General features: G+C 36.4%; 1 protein-coding gene across 24 annotated transcripts in view; it reads left to right on the plus strand.

Annotated features, from left to right (window-relative positions):
- Positions 1-6,668: 6,668 nt before the first annotated feature.
- col13a1 (collagen, type XIII, alpha 1) overlaps positions 6,669-19,155 on the plus strand; it is a 94,152-nt gene continuing 81,665 nt past the window's right edge. For 11 of the 24 annotated variants that reach the window (XM_026224425.1, XM_026224426.1, XM_026224429.1 and 8 more), the window contains exons 1-2: positions 6,670-7,311; positions 12,289-12,358. In XM_026224425.1, coding sequence (XP_026080210.1) covers positions 7,027-7,311; positions 12,289-12,358 — 355 coding nt within the window. In that variant the 5' untranslated portion in view covers positions 6,670-7,026. Of the gene's footprint in view, positions 7,312-12,288; positions 12,359-19,155 lie in introns of all 24 variants that reach the window. The other 13 variants (XM_026224422.1, XM_026224424.1, XM_026224418.1 and 10 more) reach the window with 3 other exon arrangements.

The following is a 19,155-nucleotide window of genomic DNA, read 5'->3' on the forward strand; positions in this document are numbered from 1 at the left end:
ATGTATTTATATATTGGAGCAAATATAATTTTACTATTGTCACACACATGCAAAAGCTATTGTTAAAGGCATTGTATAAGCAATCCACATGGTCCATATACTTCATGGCTTTTAAAAAATCATTTAGACTTAATTTAAAGCTTTGTCAAGCCAACATTGTGTAATGGGACATATGCCAGGCACAAGTGTTGGGCAAAGTCTTTAAGATTGCCATTAAGATTGTCAGTTTTGCCAGAGCAGATGTGATGACAACTTACATTTCCTGTTCTAGAACCCAAATTACCTGAAACATAATCAGTCGTCAGCTTCAGTTCATAACGCCTACAGTATGTGTTTAACATTGAGTAAACTGGCAATTTATCTCCACAATAACATCACGAAATGGACATGGACTAATGGTGAGAACCTATGGGGTGAGAGATCGGAGAAAAAAGAATACAGCTGTGAAAATAACCCATAGATCACATGTTACCAGACAAATAAACAGAAGGATTCAAAGGATGCACTTTGACTTAATATAAAGGATACACAGTGTGAGGAATTTCAGCAGCATTAAAGCAACACATTGATTGTGCTCAAATGATTTGCACTCCACTGTTTATTTTTCTTTCTTCATTAAATTTACTCCACATCTGCATGCAGTACTTGTTTCTAATTTGTTCTTCCACACACTTTATTAAAGACAACTAGATCTAGACCCAACAGCACAGGTATAAGAGGAATGGTGAGAAAACAGAACGACAATCGCTAAAAACACTTGAGGCACAAGCAAAGATGAAGAAAGATGAACAGTTTCATTTTAATGGTCTTTAAAGTAGCACACTACAATAATATGATCTGACTGAATATGCATATGGTCATTAAAGTGCTTTAGATGAAAAGGAAGCAGTGAATAATGTGACCCCCCCCCCCCCCCCGCCACACACACAGTCTTTTTCTTACAGTAATTTCAACATGATAGATGTGTCAATGAGCGTTTAGTCAAAAGTCCAGATGAGTTTTGATTCCACCTATTAGTCATACTGTCAACCCTCTCTTCTATTTTGCACAAAAGATGTTGGCAAATGTTCAGAGTGCACTCATTTGTACAGTAGATTAAGAGCGGACTGTATTAGGGTTCATTATTCTTGGGCAGCTCGTGCCACAGGCAGACAGGTGCATACATATAGCAAGTAAAGTACTGAAGAAAATGAACAAAATCCTTTCTCCAGCTTCCCTTAGAGAGAGAGAGAGAGAAAGAGAGAGAGAGAAAACAAAATTACCTGACCATAAGTGCTTTAAGGCCTGTAATATTTTTGATGTGGATGTCAGCAATACTTTAATATCCAAAAAGAAAAGAAGTTTGAGGGTGGAGCCGGGGCCTAATTATAGAAGTGTGAGAGAACCATCCAGACCAGAAAGGAGCCTGAGGCTTGAGCTAACCACTGTAACCCGGGACCAGCCATCCTTTGCACCCCATGTCATTTAAAAAAGAGGGCAGCTCTGCGTTTTGGCCACTCTTTACTGCGGAGAGGCAGGGGGAAATGAAACGAAAGAGCTTGCGCTCATTAACATCTGCACAGGGATTAGGACACTCTTTTAACACGTGCAACCCATAACAGTCCCAACATGTAATAATACAGAGCTGGAAGCCGAGGTAGTAATTTTGATATTTAAGAGCCGCAGCTGTTTGATAGGCTGGTAAGAGGCTGGTTAGCAGTCACATGAAAACACAGAGCCTGGAAGATCAAGATGTTTTTTGCATGATGGTTATATAGCATCATGAGACATTCAAAGGGGTCACAAAGAATCAAATATTTGATGTATTATGACAATTTACTGCACACATACAATAATAATACAGTAAGTCAAGCTCCTAAAATGACAAAAGAAAGTTCCACCAAAGCCCCACAATGTGATTCAGTGTGTGGGGAGTCAAAGAAAGCACTCAGCACTGCAGCTCATTGCTCACACAAAGGGAACATTTCTTAATGTGCCGTTAGAATAACAAAATTTTACAAAAAGAAGAAGGCTCTATTAAGCCTGTTTCTGCCATGGAATACAGGAATGAAAAAGGTAATTGTGACTTCATATTGTCCAATTATTATAATTTTTTTTTGTGCAATTCTGATTTTATAGCTGTCAGCGCTGACTTTTTCTTGCAATTCTGAGAAAAAAGTTGGAATTGTAATATATGAACTTTTTAAAACTGAACTCAAGTTTACATTTCTCAATTATGCATTTACGTCACAATATTTTCTCAAAATTATGTTTACAAATCTGACTTTTGTCTCAGAATTTTGTTTGCATATCACAATTTTAATGTTTTTCTCTTAATTCTGTTTACATTTCAGAATTCTGACATTTTGCATTAATGTAAGTTATAAACTTACAATTACCAACACTCAGTTCTTTGTTTTTACCTTGCAATTCTGCATTTACAGTATTTCTTGCAATTCTGAGTTTATATCCTGCAACTCTACTTTTTTCAGAATTGCAAGAGAGATTTTCAGCATTGTGAGATAAAACGATGCATTTGCCTTTTTTTAGCAGGCAAGTGCAGTACTCACACAAGTCGCTTTCAAACCAAGCAACTTTCTGTTGATCAACTTGGTGAATCTGTAGGACCCATCACAAAATCTGTGCGGGGAAAATAGTTTTGCCCTCACATGTAATTGCATGGATTCCTGGACCTCAAGGGAAATTCTTTAAACAAAAATTTAGATTAATCATAAATTAAGCTTAAATTAAGATAAATCTTTGCATATATAAGCCACATCAGTATCATCATACAGAATTAAAAATAAAAATAATTAATAAATGAAACATGCTGAGTAAAAATGTTAGATTTTAGTAGACCTGAAGAACTAATTTTTAAGGTCAACCATCTGGGCCATTAATTGTGTTTACAAAAAGCTATTCTTAACAGCGTAATAAGCGATTACATTTTAATAAGATATCATCATATGTGGTTACTGAGTCACTGGCCTGAATTTTAAGGCATAAAAAACCTTTGAGAAACACTTCCCATAATATTTATCCTTCAGCACCACGGATCTCCAAACCACATGATAAATGCACCACACTTCTGATTTCTCAATCATCACCAGGAGTGCTCTTGAGACGGTTTAGCATTAGCTACATTTAGCATTTTAGTTTAGCATTCAAACATCTCTTTAGAGAACTAAATCTTTATTCCCCATTCAAACACAAACATAACCAAAACAAGAATATAAATAAACAAGCTGTTCTATCACAAGAAGGATGAAGAGAAAGAGATTTTTTTGCAGTGCACACGAGAAATCTAGAAAACATGTCTAGCTTTATAGATGTACGTCTCCCTAAGCTACTTTTCTTGTATAAGGTAATGAAGTATAGACGTAATAAGATATTCACTCAACAGATCATTAGTGCTGGGAAATTTGCTGTATTAGCGTAATTGCTTAAATGCTGTCACTCTTAAAAAAACACAATACTGTATATAATAAGAAATATACAGTTAGACAAAACCTGGACTAGAAGATTACAGCAGTTTGGAGCTTTGGCAGCTTTGAAGATTGAAGGTTATAAGCCATGTGTAGTTAAGCTTGGCCAGTATGATGAGAGATTTAAAGTAATGTAGGCCTTTCTCTGTGCTATATAAGGTTCAGAGTGACTGATAGAGTAAGATAGTTAACCTATTTTATGTAAAAAGCTGGGGTGAAGTAACCAAACTTCTGAGAATCCACTAAACTTAGAGCGAGAACACACGACATCTTTAGAGATCATTCGCTGTCAGTGGCCATACAAGGACACTGAACTCACTGCATGATTAGTAAGTAGTCGACCAGAAAATTGTCCCAGATGCCCTCTTGCGTTATGGTGAACCAGATGAACTGGCTGTACTTTGAGAATGTACTGGGATGTTCTCGAGTGAAAACAAAAGAACAGGAGTTGTTTCCTCTTGCGCTGATACTCTCTGCGATGCTGGGAATTCGATCTGCTCCGTTAAAAGACATTTTCTAAGTTTCCACAATCTGTCACAGATGTATCTGACAGTTTGTGTTCGCATCTAGTCAGTATTTCTTCAGAACTGATGTCTTTCTTGTATATATTCAGCAGTGTATGTATAATTGTGCAATGCGTTGCACAACAATATTAGATCATTCTGAAAAGGAAGTCCATCGCACTCATTTCCAGATTAATTTTTCATTTCTAAAATCAACTGGCAATTACACCGAGTTCATTCAGTTCCTTGCATGCGCTCCAGTTTGCGTGTAATGAACCTCTGTGGGGCCATCAGAGCTTCAGATGTGGTTTGATAGTAGGACATCTCTTAGTTTGACTAAATTCACAGCTGCACAACGTGGGCCAGGAAATTCTCTATTAGCTTTTTAAAGCTTTCTGTGGGCCTGTGGAAGACGTACTATAATCTAATCCACCCGTGTGGTTTTGTAAATGTAATTAGAGCAGCCGCTGCTTGAGGTCGGACGAGCTTGATTCTGGAGGTCCAAAGCTCATCTGCTCTGCTAACCGCAGGCCTAGTTGCTACAGACAGCAAAACAGCAAACAAAGGAAGTAGTAATTATGACTGGCATGACCTTTAATTTACAGATAAATGAAAATCTATTAAAAGAGGTATTTTGAAACCGATGTAAAAGCCTCTCACATAAATATATGGCTGGCAAAAAAAAAAACAAAAAAAAAACAAACACGCTCCGAGCTGCCAGTTTGACCCGAATGACAACACTCACATCCCTGCGCTCAGGCGGTCTTTGCGTCAGGAGCAGAATTAGATATCGTTCAGTCCACTCTATAAGCCCTTTCCAATAGCCACGCTGAGCCAAATACTCCCCTGACAGCCGACTCACATGTGTTTTGTGGCCAGGGGACAATTGTCCTTTTGTCCTCGTGCATGGACTGCCTGGTTCTGGCTCCTGTTTTAGAAACTACTATTTTGTGTTCTCTTTCTGTTTTGGCCTAGAAACTTTCTTCTTTAGAGATATTTGGTGATAAAATGCACGTTTGCTTTGTCCTGTAGCTGCATACTTTGGCTAGGCAGGACAATTTGTTGTTTGTTTTTCAAATGAAGAGCCCCTCCTGTTCTCTCCAACTCACTCAACACAGATTGTGATGAAAGGAGGGAATAATCAAAGAGTTATGGCGGAGGTGGTAAAGATTGACGAGGGGGAGGCTAGTTTGTTTTACCTCATGCTGATAAAATTTTCTCGAAACAGATCATCCAAAATTCATGGGAATTTATAACTGCATGAAATTGCAAGAGGAATGTTTTGAAAGCCTTAAACTGTCATAAACACTAATTCATAAACTCATTTCTGATTCTATGAAACCATATGTTATGTGAAGCTTATCCTTTAATATATGCGTTGACAATAAACTGGCAGATTATAGTTACAGTGTCTAATGTATGTGGTGTTGTGATGGTTAAAGGGGGCTGGGCATGTTACCAAACGTTTGTAGGTTTGAGACCCATAAGCTCAATGACCTATCACTGCTGTGTAACCCCAGGTTGTTCCAGAAGGATTGTCCCTGTAATAAGTGTACAGTAAGTCATTTCGGATAAACGGATGTCTGCTAAAATGACTACTTACTTGTATCCAAAGCATTCATTAAAAGGAGGGATGGGAAATAAGACATAACCGACAGCAGTGTGAACCTACGTCGTGCTCTGGCTACAAAAGAGACCTTTAGTTCAAAGCAAATCAACAGTTGTTGTAGATTGACTGATTCTGTAAGAAAGAAAAATCTGATCTAATATCTCATTTGTGCTCTAAGTGTGGTCCATAATAATTTTAAAGCTAAACTTTGAATATATGTGAACTGACAAAGGTTACTGTATATTAGTTTAGAGATTTGCAAGATACATAATTGACTGACTGACTAAATGAATGAACGTTCTTAACAAACCACATTACGATGAAATCGTTAATCGTTTATATTTATATATAAATAAAGTTAAAATATATATGAAATTGTTAAGTGGTTTGTTGAAAACATTCATTCATTCATTTAGTCAGTCGGTTATGTATCTTGCAAATCCCTTAACTAATATAACCTTTGTCATACACACATATATATATATATATATATATATATATATATATATATATATATATATATATATATATATATATATATATATATATGTATATTTGGTATAGGCGACAGGTATCAAGACAAAATCAAGATGAACTTTGAATACTGGCTTGACAGTCTTGTTTAAAGGTTAAAATAGTTTCAAAAGGCTTGCAGTTTGAAGGTTTTATAGGCCTTACAGAAAGTCTTAAGGCCTACAGTTAAATGACTTTAGTGGAATAACCACTTAATTTTTCTGCTTGCTTTGCCCATTGAATTTTTCCAGTTTTAATACATGAATTCATCTTCATTCAAATTCAGTGGAGTGTGGCCAATTCGATTAGTAGGTAGCGATTTTTGATGCATTTAGCACGCTCCTTAATTTGTAGTCTTATGTTTTGGTAACTAAAACGTTTGAAAACACCCCCTTAATTTGCACTTAGATGTGTGGGTGACTAAACAGTTTCTCATACTTACGATTGTGCACTTTATGCATTGATTCAGCGAGGCAGCACCTAAAAATATCGTTCTCCAGAGTCGGATCAAAGCCGGGGTCAGCTTCTCCGTGAATCCCGCCCTACCGTTTAGCCTAAATAAACCGAAAGGAGGGGCTTGTCCGTCCGCGACAGAGAGTAGAGAAGGGTCCCGTGGTGAGCGCTGCAGAGCCGTGTAGTTTGTGTCAGGACTCAGGTTTCATTCTGAGAGAGACTCAAGCGCGCAGCAGTGAGACAAACCCGTCAGATGGCACGACCGAGGCACACAGACTCCCACTAGAGCCGGAGCTCACTCTACCATTATCTCCATGCACTTGAATGAGCAGCATGCCTCAGTTGAGGTCGTTTTGAAGATTGATATTTTCACGTGAAAAGCGGTTTAATTGTCTGAGAGGAGAACTTTAATTGATTTATTTTGAGCAAGACCCCGTTCAGTCGTAGATAAACATCATATATAGCCCACATAAGTCTCACAGACATGGAGGACATGAAGTTGCGAGTATCAGCTCAGTCCAGTCTGGAGAGGACCTGCGGTCAGCATCCCTGCCAAAAGCGCCTTCTGACGAACTGGAGGGACGCGTGTGCAATCTTCGTGTGTTTGATCTCGTTTGGAGTTTGTGTGTTGCTCTACCTGAGGACGTCAGATCTGCAATCCAGGGTGCTCAGTTTGGAAAAGGACAGAGATCCCCGTGTCTCCAGTTGGATCTCTCTGGAACAGGTGGAGCCTGTCCTGTGGAGTCGACTGGATCAGATACTAGAGGAGGTGAGCGGTGATTATAGATATATAATAATATCTATTCATACATACAAGGTGTTTGCTTGAGTCATGTGTGCGAGGACGAAGAGATGTTCATGTTGTCCCAATTTGTTGAAGTCTCACCAAGAGTTTAGAAGCGCGCTGTTCAGAAAGTTCAATGAGCAGAGAGACTTTAGAAGGAGAATGATGTTTATATAATAATAAAATATAATATGTTTTTCTGGAACTACGTTTATGTGTGTTAAAATATGAATTTAAATGCGGAGAAATTGATGATTTCAAAATATTTGAGTTTGTTTATTGGCCCTAGCGCGTTTGTTTACGCACTTTCACTGCGCACAGTTTGAGCTCCGTGGACTTTCAAACGCTAATGCACACGGACCAGAATGATAAAACTCACAAAACTAATCACTACTTTCTTTTTTTAGTTTAACTGGCAGAGAAAATAACTTTTATACTGACTTTAAATAAACTTACCCGTTTCTATTAACATTTTACCCGGTAAACGTCACACATAAGTAATAAATAATTAAATCCTGATTAATGAATTAAGTTTAGTATGTATCATAGCTCTCCAAATGCCAGATCAGACTCTTTTACATGGCTCAAATTTTTCACATCCTCTTTAGCATTGCTCTAGAATGAGTGGCTATAAATAACACAATCATATTGCCAAAATTTCCTGCTGCCATTTTGACACATCCATTAGTGTAGTTGTCTTAATAAAATTGCACATAATTGATGTGATCCTGTAGATGCCCCCCTATTATCCTCACTAGAATGAATTTCAAGCGAAGTGTGTTCAGCTACTGAAAGCTGTGACTGCTGTTGTTATCAAAACTATAATTTACAGCATGCAAGACCTGTTGAACATATTGTGTCACCATACGTCCACCTGTTTTACATCAACAATCAAGCAGTTAGGGCGCTCGCCAACTTTAGCGCTGGCTGAGCACTGCATCTGTGTAGAATAGGATTGAGCTTAAAGTGGTTAGGTGGAGAAAAGCGAGATATATACACAGTAAGTTGCCTGCGGCCGTGGTCTATTCATACTGGCCTCTGGTGGTTCATCACCTAGCTGCATTTAAAATATTTGAGGTGTTAAAAGTATCTTGGGTAGAATTTTACTCAAGGAAAGGCTGCCGTCTCACTATCTGTGGTTTATAATGTAATAGAGTCTGCAGAGGATGATGGAGGTGAATATTTAGTGTGTTAATGAGAGTACGCCAACTGGAGTATAGAGGCTGCCAAGTGTGAGTCAATCTGAGGCTGAGTGTGATTACAGTATCTGAATAATGTCGAGTCATTTACAGGTGGATCCCACTGAAATGTGTCAAGAACCAATCCTGGGCATAAAAATATGAATTTGATTTACTTATTACAAAATAGGCAGCTTTCAGGCGTTTTAACATGCAAAAACCAGATAAAGAATTACAGCCTTATTGTAATGAGAATGTAATGAGAGTCGTCCTTCAGAATAATTGCAATTACTAATAGTAAAATGTCCACATGCATTACAGTAATGAGAGTTTTGGGGGAAATGTGCTTAATTGGAGTGAAAGCATGCTAAAATGGGTTTCAGTTTTGTTTAATACTGATGGGCCTTTGAAAAGCATCTGAAATGTTTAGGGGTATTCTGTTATCAAGGGCAGATGTTTTTCATAGACATATTGACAACCAGCGTTTCAGCATCACCATAAAATTGCATGTATGTGTCTCCATTAAAGCTGAGGAACGTATACATTGGAAGGGCCTGTTGAAGGTTAGAATGGTGCTGATTTCACAATTTATAACAGAATGTGCCTTTAGGGGTGTAATCAAGATCTGTTAAAAGGGGAAAGTAGCTAAACGTGAGCGAGAGAGCGAGTAAGAGAGAGAGAATGAAAGAAATGGAAAGAGCAATAGAGTTTGGCCTGCAGGCACAAAGTCTAGGGGTCTTAGTAGTAATCGGACATTGGAATTGTAAAACATTTTGTCATCCTTTCAAAATAGATTGTTAAAACCAGATCAAATACTGGGCATCGAGTTACCATTAAAGCTGGGAGGCAGAGAATGTCACCTCCCTCCCAACCTATCCCTGCAAACCCTGGGGCATCAGCTGTCTCATGCCATTACTGCAGCCTTACCATTTACATCACGTCATCTTAAAATCAGCATGAAACGTTTGCAAATCATTGCGCTGCCATAGAAGAACCACTTTTGGTTCCCCAAAGAACCTTCAAGCAAACAATTCTAAAATAAACCGTTTTTCTTTCGTAGTGTAAAGAACATGTCAATGATTTAAAGACCTTTTTTTTTCACTATAAAGAACCTTTGGTCCAATGGAAAGATTCCATGGATGTTATAGAATCATATATTCCACTAAAGAAGCTTTGTTTTTAAGAGTGTAATCATTTTCAAGTTTTAATAAGGTATTTTGTGAGAAATAACGGAGGACAGGACCTGATGTAGAATTGACATGCATTGTAAAAAGTGGGTGTTGCAATCCAAAATAAAGCCAGATGGTTAAAATTAAAAAAAAAAAAAATATTCAGCACATCAGCCGAAAAGGAGAGCCGTTTCAGAGGCATCCAAGTTATTACTTTTTGATGAAGGATTACAAAAACAAACATTTTTCTCTCTCTCTCTCTCTTTGGAATAACGTGCACAGATGAATCATGCACAATAGAGGTGCGTATTAAGAAAGCAAATAGGGTCATTGTTGATTTCATGTTGACTTTAAGAACACCTTTATTCGGGGCATAAAGGAACACACCCTATCAGATTTAAATGCTTAGTAACTTAATGTGCTTCAAAATAAAAGCTAAGTCTTTGTTGCTTTAGATCTTGTTCAAGGTGCTTCCCGCCAATGTAACCCTTCATGCTTACTTTTCATCACTGGTTATTGTTTGCTCAATGTGACTGCATAGTTGTGAACTCTTATATTTAAGTGAAACGGGGTTTTGAATGCACTTTTTCATGGTTTGATGTAAAAAGAAAAATTGCAAATGCTTAGAATATATTCTAAAGAAACATTTTATTTGGGAATGTGGCACTGGAAAATCGTGAGTTAAAGCTCTGGCAAACCCTGTAGTGTGTAGATTATCCCTGGACATTGCTCCTGTGGAAAAGCAGTTTACACACAGCACAGGTTCCCTCCAAATTGTAATGCATTTTCCATGGCTTCTGTGCTTGCAGAACAACCGTCTGTGGGTTAAACCTGCTGTCACACGTACCGTATATTTTCATCTTAGCCTTTTTCAGGTTTTCCTTTCTTCTTAACCTCCATTAGCTCTTTCTGTTTTACAATAACTGTAGAGCTGCCCAGTTCAGTAGGGTGGAAAAACTTCTACAATAGCTTGTAGTGTCTGAGAGCGGTTTGAGTGAAGACCTCTCCAGCTGGGAAGAGGGTTTGCCAGCAAAAAACCAAATAAAGCCCTGGAACGATCCATGGTTAATATAAACTGAGGTAAGAAAAATGTCAGATAGCAGCCTCAGAATTATTTAGCCTCAGTGTTTCAATATTAGAGGAGAGGAATGACCTGTAGTACCACAATGCAGACGGCTGACAAACTTTATAATTCAGTCATAAATGTAGCCAGTCAATGATTGTTCTACCAGTCAAATGGCACTGCATACAGTGGGTATGTCTGTTATAGCTGCGGTTTTGTAAGCTTGGGCTAAAAATACGGTAGTAGCTCTGTTTAATGTCTCTTTTATGGAAATTTCATTTTTTAAAGAGCACAAACTAATAGTGTTCACTTCACTACCCTGGAGTTTCTACAATGTAACCAATTCAGTTTGTTTTGGAAAGTGACCTACACATTTGTAATCAAATAACTAACATGTTACCTGTCAGTGCCCTCACTGCTAATAGAGCAAACGGCTCCAGAAGGTATGCAGAAACAATAGAAGTTGTGCCCTCATGAAGGTCAGAGTGCCAAATATACTTAAGCTTCTTAGGTCAGTTTAAAAATATCTTTTCAGTGAGATTTTTTTTGGATCTCTTTCAAATGTCACATTTCTACACTACAAATTTTTTGCTGTTCAAAAATTTACTGAAATGAATGAATACTTTTATTCCGCAAGGACATATTTGATTACATTATTGATCTGATGTTACATTGAAGGCATTTATATTGTTACACAAGATTTTTTTTTATCTCAAATAGATGATGTTTTTTTAACTTTCTGTACATCCAACCCGATCTCACGGCAATTCATACATTTTTCACGAGGTGGCTTATTCGTATAAATTCGTACGACCACACTCGTACAAATTCATACGATTTTTGCCAAATCATACGTATTTTACGAATTGCACAATTCGTATGAATTCGTACGAATGACCTACACCTAACCCTGCCCCTAAACCTAACCGTCACTGGGGTTTAAACAATTCGTATAAAAAACGTACGAGTGAGGTCGTACAAATTCGTACGAATAAGCCACCTCGTAACGGTAAAATACATACGAATTGGTCGTGAGATAGCGTTGGTACATCAGAAAATAAATACAAATAAAATCCTGAATTAAATTATAATGTTTCCCACAAAAGCATTTAGCAGCTTTTCAGCATTAATAATAATAAGAAATGTTTCTTGAGCAGAAAATCTGCTTTTTATAATGATTTCTGAAGGATCACACAGAAGATTGGAGTAATGATGCTGAAAATTCAGCTTTACCATCACAGAATCAAACTGCATTTAAATTGTAATATTTTATTAAATATTAATAATAATGTTTTCATATGTTTTTACATTTTATTAATATTTTACAACAGTTCTTGGTGAGCATAAGAAACTTCCTTCAGATGTTAGGAACCCAGACCTTTGTATATCCTTGGTTCAAACTGCAGTGAATGTGTGGGAAATGTTTGCATGAATAACAAATAAAGACTTACAAACTAACTCTAACCAGAGTAGAGTTTTTTATTATACCTTACATTCAATGTGGTAATCTTCTGCACAGCTGACTTCAAATGTCCTGTTTGTTTATTTCCAGAAATTAGCAGCACGTCTGCCGAAGATCCGGGCGGCTCGGGATGCACCTCACAGCTGCAACTGTCCACCAGGTACGTCATTTAACCCCATCCACCCACAGCTCGCCCCTCCTCAATCTCTACACATCTATGATACGTTGTGTCCGAAAATGCATACTTCCCTACTATATACAGTATTAGGTGAAAAACAGTATGTGAGACGAGTAGTATGTCTGAATTCATAGTATTAGAAGAAAGAAATTCGAGAAAAGTAGAAAAATACTGCCTACTTCTTCCACCCGGCTTCTGAAGTGCACATTCGATGGACACTTTACTTTACCATGAGGCCACGGCGACTGATGCTGGTAGGTCATGTGACAGTAACAACTTGGCAGATGTAGTACATACAAATTTAATTTCATTCATACTACCCATATTCTTACTACATACAACATACTTTTTTAATGGTCGTGAAGTAAATACAAATTCAAATGTAGTACCTACTCAAGGTGTACGTGATTTCGGATGCGTGTGCGCCGCCTGTCACATCTTATATGCAGTTTAATGTATGTTGCGGTTAAGCCTTTTGAGCTTTCCTTCCATGAAACAGTCTTTTGTCTGCAGGTATGTGAAGAGATGTGATCAACTAGATCTTATTTCCCATGTAATATGAATGAGTGAAAAGAGCCTCCTCTCCCCGACCCATTCACTGGTGCCCTCGGACTGGCATTGCTGTGGTGACAGGTGCAGTCGTATTTTCAGGCACTGTTGGCAGTCGATGCTTTCACTTTGTGTTGAGCGGGTCGTGATGCAAGCCGGAGTGTTGGGATGGCGTCATCTGGCTGTTCCTGAGAGCAGGGAACAGTCAACAAGGTTCACGGAGTACGACTAACAAGTCACATCCGTATGTCTGACAGGGCTTGTTAACTCTTTGGGGGTTACATTTTTTTATTTTTTATTAATTAAATATAACAATAATTTGTAGTAAGTATTTAGTAAATGTATTTATACAGTTGAACAATATTATAGAATATTCATTATTAAATATCTAAACATATTTTTGAAATGTAAATTAGATTGTTTGTTTGCGTGTATATATAATATTAAATAAAAGTGGTATTAATATTAAATAATGATAAATGATATAAAATTATTTATACAATGAATAATCTTTTAGAATATTAAATATCTAAAAATCAGATGTGTGTGTGTATTAATAATGTCAAACAATTAATCGCGATTAATCGCATCTAAATTAAAAGTTTTAGTTTACATAATATATGAGTGTATACTGTGTATATTTATTATGTATATATATATATATATATATATATATATATATATATATATATATATATATATATAAATACAAACACATGCATGTATATATTTAAGAAAATATGTTATGTTTATTTATTAAATATATTTATATATAATATGAAATATGATAATATAATAATACATATATAAATGTATATACATGTAAATATTTTCAAAATATAAGTTGTATGTGTGAGAATTTTCATATAAATAATAAATATACAAAATACTCACACAAAAACTTTTATTTTGGATGCGATTAATCGTGATTAATCATGTAACAGTACTAATATATATATATATATATATATATATATATATATATATATATATATATATATATATAAAGATATATAGATAGATAGATAGATAGATAATATTAAATACAAATGGTATAAATATTAAATAATAATAAATTAATAATACATTGTATAATTTGTTTATACAATATAATAATATTATAGAGTATTAAATATAAATTAATTCATGTATAAATTAGATTGTGTGTTTACATATAAATATAAACTATATATATATATATATATATATATATATATATATGTGTGTGTGTGTGTGTGTGTGTGTGTGTGTGTATGGAAAATAATACATACAAAATTTGAAATATTAAATAATAATAAATCACACACACACACACATTCAATTGGCTTCAATTCTAATAGTCTTTTATTTTTTCTACTAACTGCAAAGCTTAGCTGCTACATGTTAACTTGCTTCCCTAACAGAAACTCCAGATGTCAGTCATTAGAAAACCTGTGGTGTTAAAGCCTGTGATTGTGTGTGTGTGTGTGTGTGTGTGTGAGTGTGTGTACTGGTATATATGGTTTATGAGGATGTATAATGACATGGGTACCACAATGTAAACATGGTTTATGAAGACATTTCCTGTGTCCATGTAAAACAAAAGGCTTAAAAAACATACAAAACAGTGAGTGTTTTATGAAATAAAAAAATTGCGAGCAGTTTTAGGTTTACAGTGAATGGCGATAGAAAATACAGCTTGTGCAATATAAAAACATGCCTATGTAGAGTCCCATAAACCACAAATGTAAGTGTGTGTGTATGTTGTGTTTGTGTTTGTGTGTGTGTTTACACATCTCTGAGAACCATCCCAAATGGTACAGACATCTCCTTGTTAATTAGGCTAGTCAGTACAAGTCATTGTTGTGTTAACTGAGTGGGAAGTGACTTCAGACAGCGTAGTGAAACCAGTTTAAGATGAACATGTCTTGGATAGGCACTTTTGAACCAGGTGTTGGGACCGTTTAACATTAGGCATCCCATATAATGGCTGTGCCGTGGGAGAGTGTCTGATCTCGCAATACAGTCTGTCTTCAACCATTTGATGTAAACCAGGCAAAATATCAGCATAAAACATGTCCACTGACTCTGGATACAGTACAGTTTGTATACATTGTGCAGGTTGTTTATTATGTATGCGTATAAATACTACGTGTATGTAAGGAAGTGTCCGCATATATGTTGTTCCCCATGTCACCAGCTGCCGCTTGTCAATCATTCCAGCACGCAGTGTTCAGATGGCTTCCATTCCATTGTTTATTTTGAGTGCTCAGCGGTGGGTAATAGTCTGTGACTCCTTCATCAAACACACATACTCGCTTGTATACATATAGCATTGATTTAATGTTTGAGCTTCAGCTGAGGCGTAATAACTTTTCTATCCACAAAGGTGTAGTTGTACGAACACATCAACAAAATAGTGCTTTAGCGTATAGTTAGCGCTTCCTCTTCCAAGTTCATAAAGAATTCCATGTGAATGTCATGCTCAGTTCAGCCCAAGGACAGTATATTATTATTCTTGGCTTGGCATGTTTAAGCGAAGATGATGTCTCTGAGAGTACCTGGTGGTTTTATACACAATAAAAAAACAAAAAAAAAAACAAGCCTGTTCCTCTTGCAGTGCTACTATGCTCTCAAACCAGCTGGCATATGGGCTTGGGGAATGTTTCGACACATCCAAATGAGTTTATTTTTTCTGATTTTGCAAATCCCAAGGGGCTTCAGAGGTTAAGTTCACTCAACTCGTGTTTAAAAACCCATTTGGCTCATTCTCATTCACTCGGAAATCCTCTAAGATTTGTTTTTATTAACAAAGTCAGCGTCGGTTCATACACGCAACTGTTTTCCCTCCAGCACTGCACATTTCAGCACTAAAGCAGTAACAGTGCCACACATTCTTACTGTGAAGAAAGCTAGAATCTAGAATAACTGGGGTGTGCATCTGCATAAAAAATACAAAATTATGATTTTCTTTTAAACCCTCCCCTTTTATTCCCCCCCATTTATTTTCTTTTCCTTCCTTCTTTCTTTCTTTCTTTCTTTCTTTCTTTCTTTCTTTCTTTCTTTCTTTCTTTCTTTCTTTCTCCATCCTTTGATGCATTTGAGGAAAAAATTAATAAATGTAAAAAAAATAAAAAAATAAATAAAAATAAACTGTATTGACAATATGAAAAATGTTAAATAAATATTAAAATATGAAAAAAAATTAAATAAATAAATCATACAGTAATAATACTATTGCCCTGTAATAAATAAATAAAAATCAAGTATTTATAAAAGCACATTAATATTTGTGTCTAAATTTCAAACATTAAACCATCCAGCTTTTATTTAGGCAGTTTGCAGGAAAGTAAACAAAGGTTTTCGAGTGAAATGCGGCGCTGTGTTCATTTACATGCTTACAGCTCATGATACAGTGTCATAGACAGAGGTGGGTAGTAACGAGTTACATTTACTTCGTTACATTTACTTGAGTAATTTTTCGGGGTAACGAATACTTTTCGGAGTATATTTAAAGATGGGTACTTTATACTCTTACTTGAGTACATTTTTTGGGAAAAATCTGTACTTTTACTTCGTTACTGTGGGCGACGCCCCTCTCGTTACTTTATCTTAATGCAATAAATGCTTCAGTTTATTCCAAACGCGCCGTCTACTTTTCTCTGGACAATGAGCGATGCCCATTCGCGAATGATTCATTCTTTTGAGTCAACTCTGTTCAAAGGCTTGATCAAACCAATTGGCAAACGAGTGAATTGGTTCATGAATCAGTTTGATTGAGTCGTTCAGTTCCATGCTGCACGCGCTGAGTTCTGAAGCGGTTCACTCAGAGTTGTAACGTTTAAGAATATTAGCAGCGTTGAAAACGGGGCTATGGAACTGCACTGAATTGAAAGCTAATCTGCAAAGGCTATTATTTGCTTGCGATGGAGATCCTTATTAGATGAACGCGTGTGCTGTCTACTGTTTAACAGGTAATAACTTGGGCTACATTCGATTACAGTACACGATACCACTGTGACATTAGTTTGTTGTACGTGTGTGGCTTATAACAGGTTGAATGCAGCTTCCAAAAGACAAAGAATAGCCGATTAAGATTCTATTAATTTTAATACAATCACACCAGTGCGAGTACGTTCAGCAAGTCATATCATCAGCTGCTAAATTCAGATATGTGATCGCTTGCTGGCGCTGAGCCAGAGACAGACGCGTTTTTACAGCGCTGCGCATTAACCAATCACACACGGTTCTGTTCCGATGAGTCATCGCTGAAATGCCGGTGCTTCTTTCACTCGCTCACTTACTGAATACCTCTTTCTGCCGAATTCTCTCGTCAGAAACAACAAAGTGCAGATGTGTGTACGAATCTATAATTAAGATATTGATTTCACAGTGTTAACAGTTTCAGTGATTTTAATGGTAGTTTCTGAGAGTGAATGAAATCTAGACTGTCAGTGAAAATTATGTTTAATAATGTAAATGTTATTTGCTCTCTTTCTGAACAATGAAAGATTAGTAGCAATATTTATATCACATTAACTTTCAATGTTAAATTCACATTTAAAATAAAGTCAGTCGTATTAAAAATATGTTATGGCATGACAGCTATATTTGTTACTTAAACAGACAGGGTTTTATAATAAATTACATAAATTGGATTAAAGGCTGATGAAATATATACATTTATACACACACACATACATTACATACATTTTTTGTCTATATATCTATATAAAAAAAGGCTCCGTATATATGACCCAAAGTAACTAGTAACTAACTACTTGAGTAGATTTTTTATCCGATACTCTTTTACTCTTACTCAAGTAACTATTCAAGACTAGTACTTTTACTTTTACTTGAGTAAATATTTCTAGAATTACTTTTACTTTTACTTGAGTAAAGTTTTTGGGTACTCTACCCACCTCTGGTCATAGACTGGTCATACAATCAATTTTATTTTAATATATCATGCAACCTTAGCTATTAGAATATTTGTCACATTCCGATTTTTAATATCTTATACTGATAATCTTATAAAATCTTTACGTAAATTCCCCTTACTTGAAATGCTGCTAAAGAATAAATGCTCTGATGGTGTATGTTTTCATTAACAATTTAAACCTTGGTTTTTTTCTCTTGCAGCGAGGATTAAAATGATTTATGCGACCACATAATGTTTTGTGTGATGATTTATTAGCTGCCAAGAGCATGAAACCATCTAAAAGACATTTAGAAACCAAACCCTAAAACAAACCAGCTGAAATGACTTTAATACTTTAAAAAATATTTAAGTACATTTCAATCTTTGATTTAGTTTACTTCTGTACGATAAACAGTTTTTTGGTTGTTGAGTCGCCGCTTTGTAAAACCGGTTAAGCACTAGTTTATAAGTGTTTTAGGTTCATTTTCAACGTTCGTGTTGTTTAGCTGTGACCTTCTGAACAGATGTGTATATATAAACATTATTAAAAAAATGTCATCCGTGGCTTATCGTAGATGGCTGGATGTGTGACAGTTCTGTTAACAGCGACTAAAGCAATGTCGCTATTTAGTCATCAGAGAAAACAAGAATGTAGAGTGTATACATAACGACAATGATTTATAGCTCCAAAAAATGTTTTTGGAGCGGCGTGTTTATCTGCCCACCCTCTTCACTAGTATCGAAGGGTCACGGTGACGTGGAAACCAAATGCACGCGTCTCGATGTGTGAATGAACTGTGTAGACAATTGTGGCACACTGATGGATTTGATGCTCTTTGTTCTAGCAAAGATTTGTAAAAATGATCCTGGAGGCACTTACTGCCAACAGCTTTGTCAGTGTACAGGAAAACTCCCATGACAGTTAGATTGAATCCAGGCTCAAGCACCCAGAACGCTCTTGAATCCACACATTGTTTCCCGAGAAGCTGAATGGCACTTTCTTGGATGAAGTAGTAGGAAACAGAGAGAAAGAAAGAGACGGCCGCCCTCTCGGCTTCTATGTACCACACACCCCCCTTGCTTTCATTTCTGAAAAACCAAAGAGCTGATTGCCTGAAGTATTTAGCGTCTTTGTGACTGGATTCCGACCGCAGACCAGCATGGGTGGCTTTAGTTGTATCACCAGGGGTCGTGAGGGATTGAGTAAGAGTGCTATCTTTAAACGTGTGCATCACGGACACCTCTCTGTTGGTCCTCTGTTGGATTGTTTTGGGTGCTATAAAGAGTGGGACGATGGATTTCATTGCATGGGATTAATCACGAGTACAAC

This window comes from Carassius auratus, chromosome 38 (assembly GCF_003368295.1).
Source record: "Carassius auratus strain Wakin chromosome 38, ASM336829v1, whole genome shotgun sequence".
NCBI classification, from domain to species: domain Eukaryota; kingdom Metazoa; phylum Chordata; class Actinopteri; order Cypriniformes; family Cyprinidae; genus Carassius; species Carassius auratus.